This window comes from Malaclemys terrapin, chromosome 4, assembly GCF_027887155.1.
Source record: "Malaclemys terrapin pileata isolate rMalTer1 chromosome 4, rMalTer1.hap1, whole genome shotgun sequence".
In the NCBI taxonomy this organism is placed as follows: domain Eukaryota; kingdom Metazoa; phylum Chordata; order Testudines; family Emydidae; genus Malaclemys; species Malaclemys terrapin.
Genome location: NC_071508.1, coordinates 120,314,376 through 120,341,259, shown reverse-complemented (window position 1 = coordinate 120,341,259; position 26,884 = coordinate 120,314,376). Strand labels below are relative to the sequence as shown.

The 26,884-nt window shown below is 45.4% G+C and overlaps 1 protein-coding gene across 1 annotated transcript in view; it reads left to right on the top strand.

Annotated features, from left to right (window-relative positions):
- EML5 (EMAP like 5) overlaps window positions 1-26,884 on the top strand; it is a 300,424-nt gene that overhangs the window by 206,168 nt on the left and 67,372 nt on the right. The window contains exons 25-28 of the mRNA XM_054025269.1: window positions 76-252; window positions 6,098-6,299; window positions 10,216-10,342; window positions 13,361-13,375. Coding sequence (XP_053881244.1) covers window positions 76-252; window positions 6,098-6,299; window positions 10,216-10,342; window positions 13,361-13,375 — 521 coding nt within the window. The remainder of the gene's footprint in view (window positions 1-75; window positions 253-6,097; window positions 6,300-10,215; window positions 10,343-13,360; window positions 13,376-26,884) is intronic.

Below are 26,884 nucleotides of genomic sequence, written 5' to 3'. Positions count from 1 at the left end.
TAAAATAATATATTTTGAAATAAAAAAGCTTTTGTTTTGTTTGAGATCAGATTGATGACAAATTTTGTTTTGTAGGTTGAAAAGATTGGCTGGGCATCGTGGACAAGTGTTCTGGGCTCTTGCTGTGAAGGAATCTGGCCAATAATTGGGGAAGTCACCGATGTAACTGCTTCATGCCTCACCAGTGATAGTAAAGTCTTGGCCACAGGAGATGATTTTGGGTTTGTGAAACTTTTCCGATTCCCTGCTAAAGTAAGTAAGTTTCTAACTGTGGTATTAGAAGACTGGTTAATTAAATTGCTTATGCCAGCACTTACCAAAATTATCACTCCATATAAAGCATAATATTGCTCTTACATTTTTTGTCACCATGATCAGTTAAGGAAATAATTATGACATTATAAGTTGTTGTGCATTAAACTGTGAAATATATTTATGCCATCACATAGTTCTTCAATTGTTAATATTATACCATACAAGTGATGTCAGTAGTGCACGTGCTTATAGTATTTTAACATGAAGTTTCACAACTGCTACACAGTACTAAATCTCTGTGTTTAATATTGTTATGCACAGTTCTCCTTTGAGTGGTTGCTCATGTTCATTCCAGTGTAGGTGTGTGCTAGCCACGAGCACCGCTGCCCGAAAGTTTTTCCCCTCAGTGGTATCCATCGAGTCAGCTCTTGTACTCCCTGGAGTCACGTTCTCATGATGCCGGTAGAAAGGGCCTCGCAGCACCCTCAGTTCCTTCTTACTGCCCGTGACAGTCGCTGGAACTACTTCGTCCTTGTGTTCACAAATACTCCTCAGCGGATTTTGTTTCTAATTTGTTGTGTATAGTTACCATTATTATAGTTAAGTTTTAGTTGTTAGAACAGTTGTTAGGTTAATGAACCCCAAGTTGCGGGGTTAGTCACTGCCTGGCACCGGGATATGCCTCAGTTTCTGAGGTTTAAGCCTTGTGGTTCTTGCCACAAGCCTATGCCGGTGAGTAACCCCCATTCCAGCTGCATTAAGTGCCTGGGGGAAGCTCATGTGCAGGAGCGCTGCAAGATCTGCAAGAACTTCATGCTCCGCACCAAAAAAGATGGGGACAAGAGACTTAAGTTTATTCTTATTGAGGCAGCTCTCTGTCCTCCCTCGGAGCCAAGTCCCTCGGACTCAGCACCAAGTACTTCAGCTTCTTTCAGAAGTGCCCCAGCGACTATTAGGACTTTGTGCCGGTCTCCATCCCCGGCACCGAGAAGGGACATTGCTTCTGCCTCTCGGGAGTCTCGTCACCATCTGTCATCTCCAGGGCCGAAGAAGACTGCGCCGGCCAAGGACTCTCAGCACTGCTCTTCATCACTGGTGCTGAAAAAGATGGACAGAAGTCAATCCCCAACCCCCAGGTCACAGAGAGACTCTAGTAGAGTGCAACCCGTGCCAGGCCACTCTGAGATCTCTAGAGCAGGGGTCAGCAACCTTTCAGAAGTGGTGTGCCAAGTCTTCATTTATTCACTGTAATTTAAGGTTTTGCGTGCCAGTAATACATTTTAACGTTTTTAGAAGGTCTCTCACTATAAGTCTATATTGTATAACTAAACTATTGTTGTATATAAAGTAAATAAGGTTTTTAAAACGTTTAAGAAGCTTTATTAAGGGGGGAGGGATAGCTCAATGGTTTGAGCATTGGCCTGCTAAACCCAGGGTTGTGTGTTCAATCCTTGAGGGGGCCATTTAGGGATCTGGGACAAAAATCTGTCTGAGGTTTGGTCCTGCTTTGAGCAGGGGGTTGGACTAGATGACCTTCTGAGGTCCCTTCGAACCCTGATATTCTATGATCCCTATGATGATTTAAAATTAAATTAAAATGCAGATCTTATCAGTTTAGTGTGATCCTTACCCTTGCTTTTCCTTGCTGAGTTTTCCAATGTCTGGCACGTATTTGGATACTTTAAGCTGCACAGAGGCTTCTGAGTGATCAGTTGTTAACTGGTTCCGATTAGGACAGATTTCCTATGTGAAAATATATGGATCCAAATACTGAAAGTATTGCAAACGAAATTTTCTTCAAACAGTAAAATTTCACTGCCAGAGACGTCCAGCAGGTCAGAATAGAGACCCCATGATCTCTCTCGGTAGCTTCAGTTGCACTCCGCAGATCTCCAAACTTTGATGCCCACAATTCTGAGCTTTTTAACTGAATGAGCTGCATTTCGAAATCTTCAGCACCCATCCACTGAAATACAGACAAATCCAAGTCGCTTTCGTTGAACTTTTCAGATTTAATTAGAAAAGAAAGCATTGGGCCAAATCACTGGAAATCTTGAAATGTGTCAAAAATTTCAGATTCCAGTTCTTGCATGTACATGCCAATCTCATTGACACTGACAGTGCAACGTCTCGATAGCTCTTTTATGTGTTGGAAGTAGTGGAAAGTCGAAGTTCGAATATCCCAAGAAAAAACTGCTAGTTTTACAACAAATGCTTTCCAGGTTTCATAAAGATCCAGAACCGTTTGCCCTGCACCCTGGAGACAGAGGTTGAGCTCGTTTAGGTGAGCGGGACCTCACGAGCTCCTTTTTATCCAAGAAGTGTAGTTGCTCCTAAGGTTGGGAGCTGTGAAGGAGGTTCCACAGGAGCTAAGGAGCCAGGGGTCCTATTCCAGTTATTTCCTAATCGTGAAGGCCAACAGCAGTCTCAGACCAATTCTAGACCTGCAGAAGCTCAAGAAGTTCATGAAGAGACTGAAGTTCTGCATGGTCTCCTTGGCCTCTCTCATCCCCTCCTTGGATCCCCTCAATTTGAAGGATTCTTATTTTCGTATTGCAGTCTTTCAGGGACACAGAAGGTTCCTCAGATTTATCGTGAATCGTGTGCACTACCAGTTTGCAGTGCTTCCATTTGGCCTATCAGTGGTCCTTTGGGTGTTTACGAAGTGCATGGCAGTCATCACGGTCTTCCTGGGGAAACAAGGGGTTCAGGTCTACCCTTACCTCACCGACTGACTGATCAAAGGTTGGACTGAGGCCCAGGTGGAGACAAATGTAAAGTTAATACAGTCAACTTTCCAGGACTTGGGCCTGTTAATAAATACCCAGAAGTCTACCCTTTCCCTGGTTTAAAGGATAGAATTTATTGGTGCAATCCTCAACTTGGTCAAAGTCAGAGCCTTCTTCCCAGAAGCCCAGTTCCAAGAGCTAGGGGCACTTATGGAAAGCCATCACCAGGACAAAGTACCTAATACTCCTGGGCCACATGGTATCATGCACCTATGTGTTGCAGCAAGTGAGACTACAGCTCAGACCTCTTCAGGCTTGGTTGGCATCGGTATATGCACCGGGCCAACACCGCTTGGACACAGTAGTCACACTTCACCCATCAGTGATTGCTTCCTTTCTTCAGTGGCTGGACCTGCTGCCAGTGTATGCTGGAGTCCCGTTCTTGAGACCCCATCTATCAGTGTCTCTCATCACAGACACTTTGGCGATAGGCTGGGGAGCTCACCCCTCAGAACTCAGGTCTTCTGGTCTCCAGAGGAGTTCGTGTTACATATCAACGTCAGGGAGCACAGTGCAGTTTGCCTAGCCTGCCAGGCATTCCAAAACCATTTGGAGGGCAAGTGCATGTCGATCCTCACAGACAACATGACAGCAATGTTTTATATAAACAGGCAGGGTAGGGTATGCTCCTCTCACTTGTGTCAGGAAGCTCACCTGTGGGAATTCTGCATAGCCCACTCGATCCACCTCGAGGCCTCCTATCTGCTGGGGTCACAAAATGAGCAGCAGATCATCTCAGTCCTTCTGCAGTCACCACAAGTAGTCCATCCATCCAGACATTGTGAAACACATCTTCCAGAAGTGGGGGACTCCCCACATCAACCTGTTCATGATGAGGCACAACAGGAAGTGTCTTCAGTTCTGCTCCTTCCTCGGCCACAGCCCAGGGTCACTTGCAGACTCTTTTCTCCTCCCTTGGATGGACCATCTCTTCTATGCATTTCCTCTCATCCCTCTCATACACAAGGTCTTGCTATAGATCAGAAGGGACAGGACGTGTCTTATCCTGATAACCTCAGCTTGGCCACATCAGCACTGGTTCAGCACCCTCCTGGACCTCTCAGTTGAAGCGCCATTCCATCTGCCTTCATTTCCAGACCTGATCTCCCAGGACCATGGCCATCTACCTCATCCAAACCTCAAGTCCCTTCATCTCATGGCCTGGAAGCTCCAAGGCTGAACCCCACAGAGCTAGCATGCTCAGGACAGTTCGTGAGGTGTTTTTAGGGAGCAGAAAACCCTCCACTAGAGCCACTTATCTGGCAAAGTGGAGAAGATTCTTGATTTGGTCTGCACTAAAGGGTATTTCTCCTACACAGTCAACACTGTCTTTCATTTTGGACTGCTTGCTCTACTTGAAACAACAAAGCCTATCTGTGTCATCTATCAGGGTCCAACTAGTGGCAGTCTTGGCTTTTCACCCATGGGTGAATGGGTGTTCTGTTTTCTTGAACTCCATCTGGGATTGTTTCCTCAAAGGCCTGGAGAGATTATACCCCCCTGGTACAATAGCTTCTCCCCTAGGACCTCAACCTGGTGTTGGCACGGCTGACAGGACTCCCGTTTGAACCGCTGGCAACGTGCTTTCTGCTCTGCCTATCCTGGAAGGTAGCCTTCCTGGTGGCCATTACTAGAGCCCTGTGTGGATACAAAAAGTTTTCCGGCGGTGGTGCTTGGGGCGAGCACACACGTACACTGGAATAGACATGAGCAACATATCTCAAAGAACAACAGTTACAGAAGGTTAGTAACCAGGTTTTTTATATTTAATTCGAACATTTGGTTTTTTTCCTTCCTTACTAAAATCAATATTTGGTGAAAGATTCTTGAACACTAATGCAATAAATCAGTGTTTCCCAAACTTGGGACGCCACTTGTGTTGGGAAAGCCTCTGGCGGGCCGGGCCAGTTTGTTTAGGGTCTGGCCAATTGCGGCTCCCACTGGCGGCGGTTCGCTGCTCCAGGCCAATGGGAGCTGCTGGAAGTGGTGCAGGCCGAGGGACGTACTGGCTGCCGCTTCCAGCAGCCCCTATTGGTCTGGAGCAGCGAACCGCAGCCAGTGGGAGCAGTGATCGGCCGAACCTGCAGATGGAGAGGTAAACAAACCGGCCCGGCCCGCCAGGAGCTTTCCCTACACAAGCAGCGTTCCAGGTTTGGGAAACGCTGCAATAAATTATTGAAAAAGATATATTAGAATTGGAAAAAATACAGAGAAGGGAAACAAAAATGATTAGGCATATGGAACAGCTTCCATATGAGAGATTTTAAAAGGACTGGGACTGTTCAGCTTAGAAAAGATATGACTAAGGGGAGATATGATAGAGGTGTATAAAATCATGAATGGTGTGGAGAAGGTGAATAGGAAAGTGTTATTTACCTCTTCACATAACACAAGAACCGCGGCTCACCCAATGAAATTAATAGGCAGCAGGTTTAAAACAAACATAAGGAAGTACTTCTTCACACAATGCACAGTCAACCTGTGGAACTCGTTTGCTAGGGGATATTGTGAAGGCCAAAAATATAACTGGGTTCAAAAAAGAATTAGATAAATTCCTGGAGAATGGGTCCATCAACGGCAATTAGCTAAGATGGTCGGGTACTCAACCTCATGCTCCAGATATCCCTAAACTGCTGGCTGCCAGAAGCTGGCACTGAACATGGATCATTTGATGATTGCCTTGTTCTGTTTCATTCCATCTGAAGCATCTAGCACTGGCTGCTGTCAGAAGACACAATACTGGGTTAGATGGACCATTGCTCTGAGTCAATATTGTCATTCCTATGTTCTTATTGTAAATTGCAGTGACTTTGCTCTTCGTTTTCTTAACCAGAGCCCCACTGGAAATGCAGATCTGGTTTATATTTCACCAAGTTGCTGGATGATTAAGGAATTCGTCAAATTATATAATACAGAATAAATGCAAAACTATTTTAAAGCATATGCTTTTAAAAGGTTAAGGATATAGTAGTGGATAAAAATGTCTTTTATTAGCAGCTCATTTTAATTTTATTTAGAAGAGTTGATTAAACTTTTCTCTTTTTCATATTTAGGGAAAGTTTGGAAAATTTAAGAGGTATGTGGCCCATAGTACGCATGTAACAAATGTTCGTTGGACTCATGAGGACAGTTTGTTGGTCACTGTCGGTGGGGCAGACACCTCTCTAATGCTGTGGACCTATGAGATGGAGGGACATCGAGAGAGCAGGCAGTGTGATAGTGAAGAATCTGATCTAGATTCTGAGGAAGATGGAGGTCAGTAATATTTTTAAGAAATACTAGTGTAAGGCCTGGTCTACACTGGGGGGATCGATCTAAGGTTAAGCAACTTCAGCTACGTGAATAACGTAGCTGAAGTCGATGTATTTAGATCGACTTACCATGGTGTCTTCACAGCGGTGAGTTGACTGCTGCCGCACCCCCGTCAACTCTGTCTGCGCCTCTCACCGGGCTGGAGTACAGAAGTGGACGGGAGAGCGCTCGGGGATTGATTTATCACATCTAGACTAGACGTGATAAGTCTATCCCCGCTGGATCAATCGCTGCATGCCGATCCGGCCGGTAGTGAAGACATACCCTAAGAGAGCAATTCTTGTTTCTTTTAGAAAAACTGCCAATTTAGAAATAAAAATATTTATATAGCTATTTTTATCCAAAGATCACAAACTACTTTAGAGACATTAATTAAACTTTATAGCATCCTGTATGAGGTACAGACCAATAAATATAGTCATGGGGAAACTGATAGATTAAGTGGTTTGCCCAAGACCACAAAACTATTCAGTGTTTGAGTCTGTGGAACAGAACCCAAGAACTTGCTCTAGCCACAACACAACACTAGAAATTGCATGGGTAGATTTGGTGTACCAGCAGAATCTAACTGCCAGAAACCTATATAAATGTTAAAATCAATAAATAATTATATTAAAGAAGTCAGCAAAATAAAGTTAATGTTTAAATATCATTTATTTTAAAAATGATGAAGAAAAGGATGTATATGGCTGTTGAAATCTACATCATGAATGAATCTGGTTGTCTTGAGGTTTTCTAAAAAGCCTTTGTCTGTTGTATCAGTGTAGTAGCCTGAAATATGCTCATGTTAGTATTGCGGGCCACCTTATCATAAAATTCTAAAATGAACAGGAGTAACAACATTTAATCACATTACATAGAACTAAATATCAGTTCTTCCTGCAATACTGAATGTGTGTGTTATAAAGGGTTCCTATTCAAATCATAGTTCAGGAGTTCGTTCTCAGGCAGGGGTGCTCAAGATTTTCCCAAGGTTGTCAGTACCTTTTCTGTGCTCCCAAGTGAGTTTTGCTTGCCTCTGTTCAGGGCCAGCTCCAGGGTTTTGGCCGCCCCAAGCAGCCAAACAAAACAAAAACAAACAAACAAAAGCCGCTATCGCAATCTGTGGCGGCAATTCGGCGGGAGGTCCTTCACTCCGAGCAGAAGTGAGGGACCGTCCGCCGAATTGCTGCCGAACAACTGGACGTGCCGCCCCTCTCCGAAGTGGCTGCCCCAAGCACCTGCTTGGTAAGCTGGTGCCTGGAGCCGGCCCTGCCTCTGTTACATTCAAGAGAATGAATCACAATCTTCAGATACTCCTAAACTATCACTGGCAGATTTGGCTTTTTTTATCCCTAAATATTAGATTCTTCTGAAGGCAATTTAACTTTGTTGGCATTGAAATACATCAGATCACACCAAATAGGCATTTTAAAACATTAATTGGGGAGGATTCTCCTGGACTCCTCCCCTGCTTCTTAAACAGGTCTTAGTTTCTGTGTTGCAAATCTGTCACCATCTTGTAGGCTGCTCAGAAGACTTTGGCTATTTGGCAGCTGTCTACATAAATACAGAGAAAAAACACAGCCAGAGCCTAAGCATTTGGATCAGACTCAGCAAGTTTGGAGGTGAGAGAGACACTATTTTGGTTACAGTTAATTTGTGTTTGATAGGCAGCTGGAATTTTCGAATCAGATCGTAAGGAACCCTAGCCTCAAGAATTTGGAGAACAGTTTGTATAGCAAACTATTATGTTTGCCCCAGTCCAAAAAAGTAATTTATCTTGGCATCATAATTTTATTTCTAAAGCTGATCATAGAGGCTCTAGGCGCTGAGCTAACAGTTAAAATACATGCATAAAACAGCACAAAACCTAAACAATATAATATTAAAATGTCAAAAAGGTATAATTTTAAACATAACCTTTGCCAGTGTGACACATACATCAACAACTAAACTACTCTTCTGTGGGACCTGTGATTTTTAAAATGTTTGACAAGTCTTGATCTGATCAGACAAAAGGATTCTGAGGTGTGTGTGTGTGTGTGTGTGTGTGTGTGTGTGTGTGTGTCTAAAATGAGACTTGGTAACAAATCTGGGTCCAATTCACTTAAATTGACATTTCACTTCAGTAAGTTGTGCAGGCACTGGCCCACCACTTTTTATTTTTCTGTTATTTTCTGGTGAGACAGATATCTAAACTAACCATACTACAGTGGTCCCCAAACTTTTTACCGCTCGCCCCCCTTACTCCTAGCCACATCCCTCTTTTCCCCCTCCCTCTCGCCCTCCAGGGCCAGGAGCAGGGCCACAGCTCCGGAAGGTGGGGACGTGGACAGAGGGAAGGGGGCTGGAAGGAGGCGCGGGGCCAGAAGCAGAGCTCGGTGGTGCTCCCTTCCCACCCCCTGTGGGAGCTAGCCCGGCCCCAGTCACGCCCCCCAACATTCCTCCGCATCCCCCCTCAGGGGTACACCCAACAGTTTGGGGGCCCCTGCCGTACTACCATCTTGGAAATGCTTGAGATTACAATTACAAAGAAACTACAACAAAGAGCAATCATTCACAGACCATAAGTGCAAGAGAAAAATTCAGACATTCCCAATATCTCTCTGCCAGCCTAAGAAATCATGACATTACAAGGACTTCCTCTATAGCAGTTCATACAGCTGCTAACCAAGCCATAGGGATAATCTTCCCAGTTACGTTTCTCCCATGACATGCCCTTTATTTGAACTTGATATCAAGTCGACCATAACGTTTAGAAAGTTTAGGGGAATAGCTGTGCAAAAACATTAAAACAGGCAGCATAGAAATAACTATACATAATCTAAGTCAGTGGTCTCCAAACTTTTTTGATCGTGCACCCCATCAGTAAAAAAAATTTGAGCACGCACCCACTGCCGCGTCGGCTCTACCATTTTTGCTGAAGCAAAAAAAAAAAAAGCCGCTTGGACTCCTGCCCAGACTCTTGCCTGAACTGACGAAGCCAAAAAAAATAAATAAAGCGCTCCTCCTACTGCGCACCCCCAAGGATCCTCTTGCGCACCCCACTTTGGAGACCACTGATCTAAGTAATTTAGTTTTACATCTTTATTTGCCTCTTAATTAGCAGACAATTGCAGGTTTGGCATGGAAGACCCTATAGCAGTGGTGGGCAACCTGCGGCCCATCAGGGTAATCTGATTGTGGTCCGCGAGACATTTTGCTGATGTTGACCATCCACAGGCACAGCCCCCCGCAGCTCCCACTGGTTGCAGAATGGGGAACTGCGGCCACTGGGAGCTGCGGGGGGCCGTGCCTGCGGATGCTCAACATCAGCAAATTGTCTCACAGCCCGCAATCAGATTACCCTGATGGGCTACATGCAGCCTGCGAGGGCCGCAGGCTGCCCGCCACTGCCCTATGGTGGTTGAAATTACTGCCCTTTGAAATTATTCTATGTTGTCTTTCCACATTTTAAAGAATGCATTGCATTTTTTCCTACTGATATTTTTAAATGACTCTTGTTGACCCTCTCTTTATCTTTTAATCACTTCTTTTTTTAAAGTGGACTCCCTAATTTATTTTTGAGTTTGTATTTTAAGAAGGTGGTATGCAGTGGTGTTGTAGCCGTGTTGATCCCAGGATATTGGAGAGACAAGAAGAGCTCTGTGTAAGCTTAAAATCTTGTCTCTCTCACCAACAGAAGTTGGTCCAATAAATGATATTACCTCAACCACCTTGTCTGTCTAAGAAGGTGGTATTTAATTACATGTATATTGTATTACTTTTTATTTGATTGCCTAGTGCTCTGGCAGAAGGGATGCTTCAGAAATAAAATAATTATTTATTTTTCACTTCCTATTTCTCTTAGTCCTTTTTACTATATTGATTTTATTAGGTTATGACAGTGATGTGACACGAGAAAATGAAATTAATTACACCATCAAAGCCTTATCAACAAACATCAGACCAATGTTTGGAATTAAGCCTCATCTGCAACAAAAGGAGCCATCACTAGATGAAAGGTAAGTTCTAAATTGGAGTTATAGGTAGCTAAGAAAAGTAGCAGATATATTTTATAATAAAACATAATTACATTGATGCATTGAATGCATAAAGAGAGCTAACACATTTTAAATCAGTACAGCTTTTGAAACATCTTTGACCAGACAATTATTTACATCTAGATCATGCCTCCATTTTTCTAAATGGAGGGAATTTAAAAAAATGCATAAATGCCCTGTGCAAATGATAACATTTGAGGAATTTCTTGGATAATATGGTCATTTGCCTCTGTTCTTCTTCGAGTGATTGCTCATGTGTATTCCACAATAGGTATGCGTGCTCACCACGTGCACCGGTGCCGGAAGTTTTTCCCCTAGCAGTACCCGTATGAGGGGAACACCCCTGTGACCCCTGCAGTGGTGCCTGCCTGGCGTGGTATAAGGGGAGCTGCTCGCTCCCCGCACCCTCAGTTCCTTCTTGCCACCAGTGAAGGTGCATCGGAACTGCTCTGCTCCAGCTTTGCTGTAGCTTGTTCCCAGAACTGTTCGTTTGTTCGGCGTTAGTACCTGAAGTTAGTTAGCTGTTTAGTTAGTTTAGTCACTGAACCCGGGCCGGGGCATGCCCTGCACCCCCGGGTTTAAGTCATGCGGCTCTTGTAGGCGTTCTATGCCAAGAAGTGACCCTCACGCAGCCTGTTTGCGCTGCTTGGGAGAAACCCATATCAGCGAAAGGTGCAAGATTTGCATGTTGTTTAAGCCTCAGACCAAAAGAGAAAGGGACATTAGGCTCCGGGCCATCCTGATGGAGTCGGTGCTGACTCCGAACTGGCACCACGGCGTGGGTACGCGGCGATCCTCCAGTGCCATCAACCAGCTGGCACCACTCCCCATTAATGGGGAACGCCAAGAGAGCCAGGAAGACTCCCTCTTCGCAGCGGCACCGAGGGAAGTCTTGTACAGAGGCTAGGCCCATGTCAGGCAGTCCTTGATCCCCACCGGGCCCCAGGCCTCCAACTCAAGTTGAGCAGAGTAGTCCGTCCCCTTCGGGACAGACATCTCCGGATGTCTGGATGCCGTCCACGCCTGAAGCCTTCCAGGCAACCTGGGACGTCATGTCCATGCCGGTGCCCGGAGCGCTGCCGATGTCGGCCCCGCGCTCCAGAGGCAAACCACCGCTGGGATCTCCACAGTCGCCTCCGGCCCGGTACCAGTCTCAGTTGAGGGAATGTTCCCGACGCCGATCACCGCCCAGCGACCACTTGGGGCAGAGTCCAGGTGGATTGCCCTCGACGCCGACCAGACTGTCTGGCTGGGTCTTGTCCGTCCGGGTCTCGCGGCACCGCTCATCCTCAAGGAGCGAATATTGATGGGAATATTGCCGTTGATCCTCCTCTTGGAGAGGGCACCACAGTCGGTCACGGCACGGTCGTCGATGCTGTTCCCACTCGGACTCCCGCTCCAAGTCTCTGCCAAGACATCGCAGCCCTGGGCATCGATCACCAGCATCTCTCCATCGCGGGTCCACCCCTCTTGGCCATTCGAGGAGCAGTTATTACCGTTGGTACCGGTCCTCCACGTCTAGATCGCACTTCCGTGGCTGTTGTAGATCCTGGCACCGCCACTCCTCCCGGTCCAGAGACAGCAGCAGATCTTACGCCAGCCTGGTCTCCATTCGTAGCAGTCCTTTGATGGGCCAGGCCAGCTGACCCGGACAGCCGGCCCCACCGGTGCCAAAGCAGGTGCAGTGGCACCAAGCGTCAGGGCCGGCCCAATGGTACCAGTGGGCACCGTGGCCTCTGGCGCAGCCCCCGGTGGGAGCTCGCTCGGTGGCTGGAGCTTCGGAAGCACCGTCAGCCTCCCTCTCCAGATTCCCGAGAAAGGAGTCGGGGGGATGTACGTCCTCGGCACGGTGCCTGGAGTCCGACCAGGTGGTGGACCCTCCGGTGCTGGTCGACACCCAGAGCACTGCACCGGCCTCTTTGCCCCACCCAGAGGAGGCGATTGCAGCCCCACCCCCCTCCATCCCGCAGGAGAACTTCAGGGCCCACCAAGAACTCTTAAAGAGGGTGGCAGCAAGCCTACACCTCCAGGCAGAGGAGATGGAGGAGCCCTCGGACTCCCTGTTTTAACATATTGTCCCTATCGGCACCAGGTAGGGTGACCTTACCTCTCCATGAAGGGGTGGCTAAGATTTCAAATGCCCTGTGGCAAACACCGGCCTCGTTGGTCCCAATCTCTAAAAAGGCGGAACGCAAGTACTTTGTACCCACTAAGGGGCATGAGTACTTCTATACCCACCTGGCACCCAACTTCTTGGTGGTCAAGTCGGTCAACCACAGGGAACGGCAGGGTCAGCCAGCCCCAACCCCAAAGAACAAAGACTCTCGGAGACTGGACTCTTTCGGAGGGAAAATTTATTCATCTTCGAGCTTCCAGTTACGAGTGGCAAACCATCAGGCTCTCCTGGGCCGGTACGAATTCAATCTGTGGGGCTCCCTGCCTAAGTTTGAGGACTCCCTCCAGGAGCATGATAGGAATGAGCTAGTGGAGGAAGGGGCAGCGGCTGCTAGGGCGTCCCTGCAGGCAGCCTCGGATGCTGCGGACACGGCCGAATGATCAATGGCCTTCGCGGTAAAAGTTGAATTCAGGCACTCAAAAATAAGGATATACCATAATTAAGATTATCCATGCAACTTAATTTGGACCCCTTGTCAAAAGTACAAATACAATAAATTCTACAGCATTGTAAACAAAGTGCTGATCCAGCCCCCAATGAAGTCAGTGTGAAGATTCTCGTGACTTCAATGGACATTGGATCAAGGCCTAAAAGGTTAGGACCAAAACCTTCTAAGTAGGGAGGCTGGAGGAGTAATGGAGACTGAATTTGATTCACTGCATTCATTTTCATTTTTTAGCCCAGATTTCTCCTAATATATTACTGCAATTCTGTTCTGTTCAAAAAAATTTAAAAATTTTCTTAAATATATACTAATTTTTGTTTTCTCTTTCTTCATTTTTCCCTTTTTGCTTCCTGTGTAGGCAAGGGGTAGTAAGGTAAGTTTTCTTATCTTTATAATAATCCAAGATAAAGCGTTTTTATTACAAAGCTTTGAAAAGTAGAGTTGTACATTGACACAGCAATGAATGCTTAAAATAAGGTTTAAAATGGCAGATTGTTACTGGGCAGTGAAGGGATTAGAGGACAAATAAAGAGCTAAGTACACAGTGTGAGTAGCTGGGCTGGGCATGAGGTAGAAAAGCATGGAGTCAGGAGGACAAGTCTTCCCTCTTCCTTCTGGTTGAAGAACAGTTCTTCTGAGGTTACTTCAGTCCAATGGCTGAAGTAACCTCTATGGACCTTTCATGCAAACCCCTGTGAGCGAGAGAGATGTAGAATCCATGCTGTGTTATGTACCCTGCCAAATACAACCCATGTCTGCCCGCTCCCACCCTTTGAGTGAAACCAGGATCCACATTGCACATGAGGAGGTTGAACCCCTTGCATGCCTGCCTGGCCCCCACTTGCACAGTGGAAGCATAGTGCTTCTGTTGCTAAGGGCTCCTCTGCCGTATTGGAGAGAGCTGCATTGTCTCTTAGTACACTATTCCCATTAACACTATTTTGTTCTTGTTTCTGAGTATTCTTATGAAGGGAAAGCCAGTATTTCTCACTGAACTCCAGAACATATTGGAAAGAAAGCAGACCATACCTGCTCATTGCTGTGATAGTGCTCAGAAAGTATATAGTATACATCCCGATGCAAGGGTTTACAGTGCAGTCTTTTTGCATAAAGAGTTAATGAAGATCGTTCCTTTGATATTTTCCATTTGTTCACTTACATTTCAGTTGAGTATACAATATACATCAAACAACAGGGGGTCTCTGATAGTCTGTGGTCTGAGTAAATTTGATACATCTGCCTAAGTATTACAAAAAAGTTTAAAATATCACCTGTAAACATATTTCTTGTTTTTACACCAGCTTTGACTAAATATACTCATAGGACCACAGAGATGTACTGAAGTAAAGTTGTGCTTCTGAGGGGTGGATGTCCCCCATTTAATATATATATTTTAAAACTTGTGTGTAAACAAAACATTATATCTTAGAAGTTATCTTAACCTTTTTAATACATAGTGCAGCAAGATTAAATTTTTATATAGGGTAGAGAAAAATGAATATTACCAGGTAATGGAGGTATAAGACTATGTACATCTGTGATATAGGTATTATGACATTAAGTGCAATACTCAAGATGTTTGTGATGGTAACTATGCCTGAGTTTTCTTTCTGGTCTCATGCATCATTTTTCTTATGTTGTGCTCCTTATATTTAGTAGATAAAAGTAATATAATTTTGTTTTACCTGCATAATTAATAATGTTTTGGCTTAACTGTTTTATTTCACCTTTGGGGAACAGTTCCTCTGTTTTCCCCCACAGGGTAAATGAGATTTTTGCAACTTTGTGGTGACTTTTCTACTACCTGTGGTGACAATCTTGTATAGGCATTTAATATTAAAAGGAAGATGATTCTACAGCTGTTTTTGAAGCTTTAAATATTTGGGACTATTTGTTCCCCTGCAGTGCAAGGGAACAAAAGGACAAAAACTAGAAAGAAAAGGGGTTTAAAGGTGTATGGAAGGGGTGGCTGGCCACATGCTGTGCTCCAACCTCATAGCATAATTGCCTGCTGTCCTGCTGTATAATTCCCATTGCAGAAGAGCAAGACAGGGAAAAAGTGGAATGGTCTGGTGGAACAGCTGCTTTATATGGCTTGTCTCTCAATGGAAATGGGTCCAAAAAAATTGGAAGGTGCAGCTGCTCTGAGCAGCATTAACTCATGCTATCAACTGTATGACCCCCTGAAGAGGAGTTCCTGGCCACTAATGACAATATATCAGGCAGGGGAGACAATGGCAACACAACAACTGTACCGTCTATTCTTTTGTTCTGGGGATGGCAAGGAGAAGTGTGGCACCAAGAGCCACAACTGCATATGGCTTGAAATCTTTGGGGTCTTTGCTATTAATTCCTGTGCGTCTTTGGCTGATGCAAGTAACTTTGGGTACTACCCCTTACCTCCTCCACAATGTCACTTACGCAACAGTGTGACAAGGAAATGTGGTGATATTTTGGTTTTCCAAGAGCTGATAAACTTATAAGGTAAGTATTCTCTTACTATGCAGTTTTATGTAAGGAAAGCATGTGACCCTTCATTTTCACTGGAAACTCCTTATTTGGATATAGTAGGTGCCCTAGTAGGCATTTTCAATGAAAATGCAGTTTTGAAATATTCAAAAATGGAAATGGAGAATTTTTTCTTTCTTAGTCCTGAATTCAAACTAACATGAGATAAAAATTATCATACAGTTGGGTAAAGTTAATTTACATAGTATCCTATAAAGTCTGAGAGCTTAAGGGAGTTAGATTCCCAGGTCCTATTGAAAGTTGGTGGAAGTTGTGTGATTAACTCCTTTTGATCTCTTTGACTGTGTCATCCTTAATTGCTCTGAAGGTTGATATTAAAAGTAGAAATTTCTGACCTGATGATTTTTTACAGAATATGTGGGTGTTAGAACTCAGGGGTTTGGTTCAGCCTATTACAGAGTTAGAGGTCAGTTGCAAAGTGTGAATACAGATCTGAATTTCCAGAAAATTTAGGGAGAAATTGGATGCAGTGTTTTGTTTTGGACCCATTTCTAATCAAGTCATGTTATTCTCTTGTGAAACAAAGTGTTTTCACATAGCTATGACTTATAGTTTGTATTGGTATGTTTATTGTATCCATTATTTAGAATGATGAAATGCTATGGACTGTAAGGCAACATTCACATGTGACATTTGAATGATTTATATTTTCTAAGGTGTGTGCATCATTTACCTATCTTTTCTTTGTGGCATTTTTATATATTTGATGGGTCACAAAAGACTGGGAAACCATTTTTAATGACAAACCTTTTCTAAATGTTTCTCTCTTTTCATCTGTATTGTTGGGTTGTTTTGTATATTTGACTGGACATGTTTTTGTAAGAGAGAAAGTTTGGGGTTTTAGGAAAGTTATAGAACAGCTCATCATAAGAATGGAAGTGTGAAATCAAGGGAGAATTGCCCAGTTTGCATAATGCAATGAGCAGTATGCACAAATCGGACCAGTTAAAGTGCTATAAAAAAGCACTGTTATTTTCTTGAAACTTAAGGCCAAGAATTTCAAAAGCGATCAGTGATTTTGGGTGCCTCCATTTTTGGATGCCCAAACTGAGATCCCTTTAAGGGGCCTGATTTTCAGAAAGTATTGATCATTGTATCCACCCGAAAATCAGGCCCCTTTAAGGTGTCTCAAATTGGGCATCCAAAATCATTAGCCACTTTTGAAAATTGTCGCCAATGTGTATTTCTCTGAAGTGACTCTTAAAGAATGGCTTCCTTAGGTTCCATGATTGTCTCTCAGTTTACAAGTAAAAAGGTACCAGGCAACCCTGAAGATTCAACATGAAATATGTAAGTCAAGTAGGATATTTTTTTTCCTGAGTCATGTGTCATCCCCAGTAATAAATATTTTTCTACAAGGTGGCCTATTGTTGAAGGCATTAGCCGACCCCACTAAGAACTGTGAACCTTCCAGAAAAGTAGTGTTTGTTAGGACTATATGAGCACTCCCACATAGCTCAGAATGTTAAGAGCTGAAGTTGTAAGAGAAGTGAGGTCCTCAGTAGCTTCAGTTCCTTCCTTTCCAACTACTGATTCTGGGACCAGCCACTATTATCAAGCTTCAGTCTGGCAAACACTGTGGGACCAGTTCTGAGGTTGATCAGATGATGAGGTCAGCACCATTGTCTGTGTCTGATGGTGGGGTATCCTTAGTGCCAGGGATTTAGATGATCTCTCTTCTCAGCCATGAACTGCATACTGCTATTTGTGTGAGTTCCCCACTGTCAGAGTGTCTCAGCACTGGGGGAGTCTCCAGCTAAGCCATCTCCTGTCAGTGCTGAATTTTCCTCCCAGTGCTATGTCCCATGTTTAGTGAAGTCTGTTTACTCTCTCCCTGCTGTCAAGCAAAAGGGCAAACAGAAGCTGATCCCAGATAGGATCTGCACCAGGGAACTTATTTCCATTGTGGAGGAAAAAGAAACTGCTATGGATATTGAGGGTACATCAATCATTGAAGGTCTGGGTTCTGAAGATACTTCTGATCTTTCATGGATGGCAATTCCCAGGATTCTGTCTGGTTGTCCCTACTTTGGAGACAGTGTAGTCTCCCAGTGATGATGCCCCTTATGTCTGTCTTTAATTAGGTATATATGCTATAATGGTGCAGGGCATATGTGAGCACTTCATGAACATTAATTCTTCTTCAAGTGCTTGCTCATCTTGATTCCATTGTAGGTGTGCACACGCCCACGTGCGCGGTCATCAGAGATTTTTGCCTTAGCGGTATCCATAAGGCTGGCTGTGGCGCCCCCTTGAGTGCCACATCATGCACTTGGATATCAAGCACCGCCGTTCCTACTCCCTTTCAGTTCCTTCTTACCGCCCGAGGTCGTCAGTCAGAACATCTTTCCTTGCTTGGAAAGGGCTAGCAGTTTTGTCATCTTGGACTTGTGCCTTAAATCCTTGTATATAGTTATTCTTAGTAGTTAATGTTAAGTACCTGTTAATAGCTTAGTTGTTAGTAGTAAAGGTCCCAGCAGGGACTTTGCCCCTGTAGGACATGGCCCGATCTCTGGGTTTCAAGTCCTGCACAGAGTGTAACAGGCCTATGCCTGTTAGTGACCCTCATGACAGTTGTCTCAAGTGCTTGCGGGAGGCACACACATCAAAGACAAGTGCTATATCTGTAAGAACTTTTGGCCCTGCACGCAAAAAGAGTGGGATATTCAACGCCGAGGTCTCCTTATGGAGTCTGCCCTCTGTCTGGTGTCCGAGCCATCTCGGCACGACTTGCTGAGCACCTTAGCGTTGGTGAAGAGTGCACCCTGGCACCGGGCTCCACCCAGCACCACTCTCTGTCACCAGTACCAAAAAAGAAGGCGCAAAAACACGGCTCCCCAGTGCTGGTGAGGAAAAGGAACTGCCTTGGGCCGTCTGCTTATTCCAGAGCCCCACAGTCGGCCTTCACCAGTTGGGGCCGTTAGTCCAGTAAAAGGTCCTCCTCCGACTCCTGCAAGCAGTATTGGACCGTCTTCCTTGACGGCACCAACACCAACACGTGCTCTCCAGGCATTGAAGGAGCACAGGCCTCCGCCCGCACTGCTAGTGCAGCAGGTGCCAAAAGCTTTGGCAAAGGCTCCCCAAGAAGGCAAGCTAGCTGAAAAGGCTTCCCAGGGAACAGTAGAGCGCCACAGATCCCCCGAGGCAATAACGTGCTCTCCATTTCCATGCTGATGGATGCCAAAGCCTCTGTCCAGGTCAGCAGATACTCGCCATCAGTTGCTGGCACCATGGTCGCAGTCACCATCATCCTGATGCGGTTCGCTGAGTGGGAGGCGCCGGTCCCCCTACTACCAGCACTGATCACCGTCCCGCAGATCATTGTCTTGTTGCTGATCCCGATCACTAACACTGTGGCAGCGTTCTCTTTCCTGACACTGGTCCCCCGGCACTGACCCTGGTCAGTACCTTCAGCGTGGAGGGTCCGTCCATGCAGGGCACCAGTCACCGTTATCAGTGGTCTTAAGGCAGACTCAGGCATCTACAGCCCCTCCGTGGTCTCCGGAAGGGGGTTCCTCCAGAAACGAGGGTTGCTTCAGCCCATCGCCTAGAACCAAGCAGCAAGAATGGGCTACCGAGCCAGCATCAATAGTGCCGAGACAGTGGCAGCGGGGTCAGTGGCCCATGCATTGGCCTTGTTGGCACGCGTGGGGAGTTCTAGTCATGGCTATGCCTCCTTCATCAGCTGCTGCCTCGGAGCACCATCTACGGGCAATGAGCCCATTACCGGAGTCGTGCCTGGAAGCCAAGACTCGAGGGTGTGCCCACCCCTAAGCCACCTTCCCTGGCAGAAGAAGAGGACGACGGTCCCCCTCAGGTGGGACAATCCTCTTCATTCCCAGACGAGGTGGTTGCGGGACCCTCCACGGCTAGCCTGCCTGATGAGTTTAAGGCCCACCAGGCCTTCCTCTGGTGGGTGGCTGAGAACTTGGGCCTCGAGGTTTAGGAGATGGCCAAGCAGGCAGACACTTTATTCAATGTCCTGTCAGTTTCTACCCCGACCCGTGTCACACTACTGGTGCATGACGGGGTCCTCAAAATTGCCAAGACGATCTGGCAAACATCCTTCCCCATCTCTCCTACCTCAAAACGGGATGAAAAGAAGTACTTTGTCCCAGCCAAAAGTTTTGAATATCTCTGTACCCACCCTCCCCCTGGCTTGCTGGTGGTCTTGGCGGCCAATGAAAAAGAGAAGCAGGGGCACTGCAGTTTGACCCCGAAAAACAAAGAGGCCAAACAACTGGACTTATTTGGAAGAAAAATTTATTCCACCACCAGTTTACGGTTTCGGGTGGCGAACCATCAGGCCCTCTTGGCCCATTATACCTTTAACTTATGGGACGCCCTCCGTAAGTTCAAGGAGTCCCTTCCTTGGCCAATGGCTCAGGAGTTTGACACTCTGGTATAGGAGAGTACCATGATGGCCCGGTGCGCACCGCAAATGGCCTGGGATGCAGTGGACTCGACAGCCAGGGTGGTAGCATCCATGGTGGTGATGAGGCGCAGCTCCTGGCTTCAAATAGCTGAACTTTCACAAGAGATGCAGGCCTCCATATCAATGCGAGAGAGCTCAGGGCAGTCCGCCTGGCCTGCCAGGTGTTCTTGCCGCATGTGAGAGGCAAGGTGGTGCAGGTCCTGACTGACAATACAGCCGTGATGTAGTACATCAACAGGCAGGCAGGTGCCAAATCCTCAACCCTTTGTCAGGAGGCGCTCAGCCTTTGGGACTTTTGTGTGTGGCATGCCATTCATCTGGTTGCAGCCCACCTACCAGGCTCCAGGAAAATTCTGGCAGATTGCCTCAGCAGGACTGTCTTGTCTCGCCATGAATGGTTTCTCCATCCGGAGGTGGTTGACATAATCTCCCAAAGGTGAGGAACTCCCCAGGTGGATCTGTTTGTGACCAGACAGAACAGGAAGTTCCATGAGTTCTGTTCCATCCAGGGTCTGGACGGAGGTTCTCTTTCGGACGCCTTCCTCATCCCTTGGTTGGGGGCGCTCATGTATGCCTTTCCACCTGTGGATTAACGGCACCGGGTCCTGGTGAAAGTCAAGCAGGACAGAGCAAGAGTTATCCTTGTGGCCCCCGCATGGCCCCATCAGCACTGGTTCGGCATGCTATTGGACCTTTCGGCAGCTGCCCCTCTTCCCCTGCCTCTTCAGCTGGACTTGCTGTCACAAAACCATGGCAACCTGCTGCATCTGACCCTGGTGGCGCTGCATCTGACGGCTTGGCTCCTGCATGGCTGAGCACAGAACAGGCATGCTTGGCCTGTGTTCAGCAGGTTTTGCTGGGCAGCAGAAAACGGTTCTCATGCTGGGCTTTGGAGAGGCACTTTCAGGCCAAGCAGGCCTCGCTGAAGGAGTCTTGGACTACTTGCTGCATCTCAAGCTTCAAGGGTTGTCCCTCTCGTCCATCAGGCAGTCATCTTGGTTTTGCATTCCGCGCTCCAGGGCAGGTCTCTCTTTGCCCATCCTATGACGGTGAGGTTTTCAAAGGGTCTGGAGTGCCTCTATCCGAACGTTCAGGATCCTGTCCCTTTTTGGGACTTGAACCTCCTGCTGTCCAGGCTCATGGGATCCCCCTTTGAGCCTTTGGCTACCTGCTCCTTCCTGCTGCTCTCCTGGAAGGTTTCCTACCTGGTCGCTATAACCTTGGCCTGCAGGATGTCTGAGATCAGGGCACTCACCTCAAATCTGCCCTATACTGTCTTCTTCAAGGACAAAGTCCAGCTGTGCCTGCACCCAGCGTTTCTTCCCAAGGTCGTCTCCCCGTTTCATACTGGCCAGGATATATACTTCTCAGTCTTCTGTCCAAAGTCTCATGCGTCAGACGAGGAGTGCAGACTTCACACCTTGGACATCAGGAGAGCATTGGCATTCTACATAGATAGAACCAAGCCATTCTGCAAATCGACACAGTTGTTTGTGGCGGTGGCAGACAGGATGAAAGGTTGCCAAGTGTCTGCTCAGCGAATCTCATCTTGGATCACAGTCTGCATTCACTACTGCTATGAGCTGATGAAAGTGCCCCCACCGACGATTGTGACTGCTCACTCGACGAGGGCACAGGCATCATCGGCAGCCTTCCCGGCGCAGGTGCCTGTGACGGGTTTGGTCACAGAGACCCCCTTGGGACTCTCACCTGATGTGCTGAGCAACAGAGGGTCCTGTGGCACCTTTAAGACTAACAGAAGTATTGGAGCATAAGCTTTCGTGGGTGAATGACCACTTCATCATCCGCAACACAGCTACCCCTTTGATACCTGATGTGCTGAGATTACCTCTAAGCCTGTTTTTCCTGCCAGCTTGGGACTCCAGAATCCTGTCTTGTTGAGCCAGACACGCTACTCCACTGCAACCCAGGTCTGGTGCACACCCCGAAAGCTGCAGACTTTAACCAGAAATTGCTCAGCAAGTCACCTATCTCCAGCACCCAGATACCCAGCTCCCAATGGGATCCAAACCCCAAATAAATCCGTTTTACTCTGTATAAAGCTTATACAGGGTAAACTCATAAATTGTCTGCTCTCTATAACACTGATAGAGACACATGCACAGCTGTTTGCTCCCCCGGGTATTAATCACTTATTCTGGGTTAATTAAGAAACAAAAGTGATTTTATTAAGTATAAAAAGTAGGATTTAAGTGGTTTCAAGAAATAACAGACAGAACAATGTACGTTACCAAGCAAAATACAACAAAACACGCAAGTCTAAGCCTAATACATTAAGAAACTGAATACAGGTAAATCTCACCCTCAGAGATGTTCCAATAAGCTTCTTTCACAGACGAGACTCCTTTCTAGTCTGGGCCCAATCCTTTCCCCTGGTACAATTCTTGTTAGTTCCAGCTCAGGTGGTAACTAGGGAATTTCTTATGACTGGCAGCCACTTTGTTCTGTTCCAGCCCCTTTTATATCTTTGGCATAAGGCAGGAATCTTTTGTCTCTCTGGATCCCCACTCCTCCTTCTAAATGGAAAAGCACCAGGTTTAAGATGGATTCCAGTACCAGGTGGCATGGTCACATGTCCTGTGAGACCCCAAGCTTCCATTCTTTTCATCCTGACTCACATGGACACAGGAAGGCTTACAAGTAAACAAAGCAATTTACAACCAATTGTCCTGGTTAATGGGAGCCAACAAGATTCTAAACCACCATTAATGGCCCACACTTTGCATAATTACAATAGGACTTCAGAGAATACTTCATATTTCTAGCTTCAGATACAAGAATGATACATTAATACAAATAGGATGAACACACTCAGTAGATTATAAGATTTGTAATACCTTACAAGAGACCTTTTGCATGAAGCGTATTCCAGTTACATTATATTCACATTGCAAGCATATTTCATAAAGCATATGGAGTGCAACGTCACAGTGCTGATCCAGGAAATCTGTCAGGCGGTGACCTGGTCATCTATTCACACTTTCACATTGCATTATGTGCTGACACAGCAAGTTTGAGATGATGCTGGCTTTGGTAGAGCAGTGGTTCAGACTGCAAGACGGTAAACTCTGAGCCCCCTCTGAGGATTCTGCTTGTGAGTCACCTACAATGGAATCTACATGAGCAAGCATTCAAAGAAGAAAAAATGGTTACCCATCTTTTCATAACTGTTGTTCTTTGAGATATGTTGCTCATGTCCATTTCATTACCCGTCCCGCCTCCTGATCCCAAAGGACCAAGCCCCAGACCCAGGTCAATATACAAATCAGATCTTACCCACAAATCACGTTGTTGCCAATCCTTTAGAATCTAAAATCCAAAGGTTTATTCATAAATGGAAAAATAGATGAGAGCTAAAATTGGTTAAATGGAATCAACTACATACAGTAATGGCAAAGTTCTTGGTTCAGGCTTGTAGCAGTGGTGGAATAAACTGCAGGTTCCAATCAAGTCTTTGGAGCACATCCACAGCTGGGATGGGTCATTCAGTTCTTTGTTCAGAGCTTCAGTTTGTAGCAAGAGTCCTCCAGAGGTCAGAAGCAGGATTGAAGACAAGATGGAGGAGATGCAGCAGCCTTTTATAGTCTCTTGCCCTGTGGTCTTTCTTTGTTCCAAAGACAAGCTATCCAGCACATGGCATGAAAAAACCTTAGAGTTCTGTCCATAGGCATGTCCCTGCATGCCTTGCTGAGTTACAAGGTTTATCTGCCTTCTCTCAATGGGCCAATTGTATAGCTGATGCCAAATTGTCTGGGGTGTCACCCAGAAGCATAGCACAAGTTTGAAATAGAGACAGTATAGAGCCAATACTTGTAACTTTAAATACAAAAATGATACATGCATACAGATAGCATAATCATAACCAGCAAATCATAACTTTGTCTTAGACACCTTACACAACAACCTTTGTACAATATTTGCTGCAAATATATAACAGTGGTTGCAACAATGATCTGTACGGTCACAGTTTGTCAATAATGTCACAGTTTCCTAAGTAGCTGCTGTAATCCATTGCTTCTCAGCTACTGGGGCACAGCCTAGAAGTGGTTTGTGAAGAGAGGTCTGGTGGGTCACATCCCACATGTTGAAAGTAGCAAAATCCCTTAGTCAGTTGCTCCTTTCCTCTCATCTCTGTTGATGTGGGTGCTGCCTCCACCACCTTCCAGCCACTACATAAATCCAGGCAGCTTGGCAGCTCTTCTGTCTATATAGAGCTCAATTCCAGAGCAAGGGAAACATGCCTCAAGAAGATGTGCCACTGGCCTCACAGCCCTTTGAAGCTCCACTTCCCAGTACCCAGAGCTGAGAACCAAGGGCAGGAGGAGGGGAAAGAAGTGGTACTATTCCCTACATTTTTTTCTCATCAGTGACCCAAAAACTGGCTGAAAAATCATCTTGTTGACAATCTTTTGTACCTGCAAGTTTGAGAACTACTGCTCCATTCTGTCTGACCTGTGCCAGAAAGATTGACTTCCTGGGCAGAAAGTTTTTGTCTTCAGTACACAGGAATTCCATGTTGCCAATTATTAGGATGTCATTGTGAAATATCAATTCCAGCATTAGGACTGGAATAGGCCCTTTGCGTGATCATATCCCTGAAAAGCAACAGGAAGCAGCAAAAGAGACTGCTGCTGAGGTCCCATGGTTTCTAGACATGCTCGCTCTACTTCATATATTGCATTGATTATTTCAAGGAGAAATGTGGCATCTGATATCATGCTCCGCTAGTACTTGCTTAAATAGTTGCCTGAGTCTAGCCCTGATCTCCATCTCTGTTATGTCCAACTTTTTCATATGGAGACTGTTTGAATCATGTCCATGCATCATGGAGTCAAATTGCCATGTCTTAGAGAGAACCCAGTTTGGACAGATGATCCAGTTCTGCTCTATGCCATTTCCCCACTCACCCTTTCTCCATCCCTTTTTTTGAAATACATCAAAAAAGAAATGCCAAATCAGTACAGAAGGGAAAGACTTTTGATCAGTCTACTTTCTTTTTCCAAAAAACTGAATCATGTAGTTCAGAAAGTTGGACAACCTCTAAATGTCAGGAACATAGGAACTTGTTCAGACCTGTGATCCATCTAGTCCAGTAGTCTCTGACAGTGGCGAACACCAGATGTTTCAGAATAAGGTGCAAGAAACCCCCCAGTGGGCAGATATGGGATAATCTTCCCTCCCCATCTTAATCTGTAAAAGTCAGAAATTGGTTTAAGCATGAGGTTATATATCCCTTTCAATACTCTTTTTTTTTTTTAACATTAACTATTATAACTCTGGAAATTCTTTATATCCATATCAAGGCTCAAAATAAGTTCAAATTCTGCATGCTGACTTTGCCTTCTTTTGCCTGTTAAACTGGTTTCAGGGCTCTTGACCTAAAAAATACATACTTTTACAGCACTATCACACCATCTCACCAAAAGAAGCCATCCATACTTTTGTGAAGACAAACAAATACTCCGCTGTGTTTTTATTCTCTCTATTAAGCGCCTGGCTGTAGTGGCAACATGATTCAGGTATCAGGGAGTATGTGTGTACCCATTCCTAGTTGACAGATTTATTTGGGCTTGCGTACCTTAGAGAAATCCCTGGAGAAAACGTGCAATCTGTTTAATTCCCTAAGCCTCAAGAAAAAGTGAGCCTCAAAATAAAGTGAGGAATGTCTGTCCTAAGATCTACTGAAAGAATAGCCTTCATCTGGGCAATCCTGGATTCTGGTCAAACTAAGGTTTTCCTTGCAGCAGAAAGATTTGCCAATATTTGCCTAGTCCTATTCCTTTGGAAGGAGGGCCCTGAAAAATCTGAAATTTCTTCTTAAGTTGATATGCCTTTTAGTTTCCTTCATTTATGTGACAGCTTAAGCCTGACTGCAGTTGAAACCATTACTGCCAACAAATTAATCTCAGGGTAGACAATCTATGTGCACCTTTGACTGTTCCCTTGAAAGTTCCAATCTTTTATTGGTGAAAATGAAGACAGTGTTTTGAAGGAGTTGTCTTTCAGTCCTACATCCCCATCAGCAATAGTCATCGCAGGGGCCTGTTATCTGATCACAATGGTCCCTTCTGGCCTTAGAATCTATGAATCTAAAAGTTGGACAGCTCACCTCTGAGAACTGAGAGTTCATGGTCACTGGAACATGTGGGTGGCCAAACTCCACACAAATATTCTAGAATTGTGAGCCCATGGAATAATCTGCTCACAGGGGAAATCTCCTCCTAATTCCTATTAGATAGAAGTTGTTTTATGCTCTGAAGCATGTTTCTTTTATACCCCTTCCTATCCAAAGGTTAAAGTTTCTTTCAGAAGCAATGGAAATAATGTCATGAGCAGGAAAGAATCTGCTACGTTTCAAGGGAGTTCACATGAAGGATATACGAAAAGAAAGAGCTGAGGTCATTGAACTAGTCCCTCATTGATCCAGAAGGCAAAGGTTTTTGGTGTCTGATAGAGGCAACCAAGGAGTCTCCATTGCACATGCAGGAAAAATCCCAGATCTCTGGAATCAGGGATTCCTTCTTTATCTGGACCTGGATCACCTGATAATTATCAGAACTAGGCATTGAAATAGAAGTATAGTTTGAGCAGGGATTCTCTGTTAGTGTGATTGATATACTTTGGTCTACAGACAGAACTGAACCAGGAAATGCTACTCATTATCTAGTCCCCAAATTTCACTTCTGGTATGAGGAAAACATGAAGAATCCCAAAGATCTGGTGATCTTATCTACAATAGAATTTCTCAGGAATGGTTTGGTCAGGAACCTATATCAAAACCATTCTTCCATTTGAAGGTCCTACGTGGATTTGGTCCAAAATCACTCCTTACATTACAAAGTTTGTTCTTTATATTGGGGGAATTAAATTCATGCCTATTATTTGATAGTAATAATT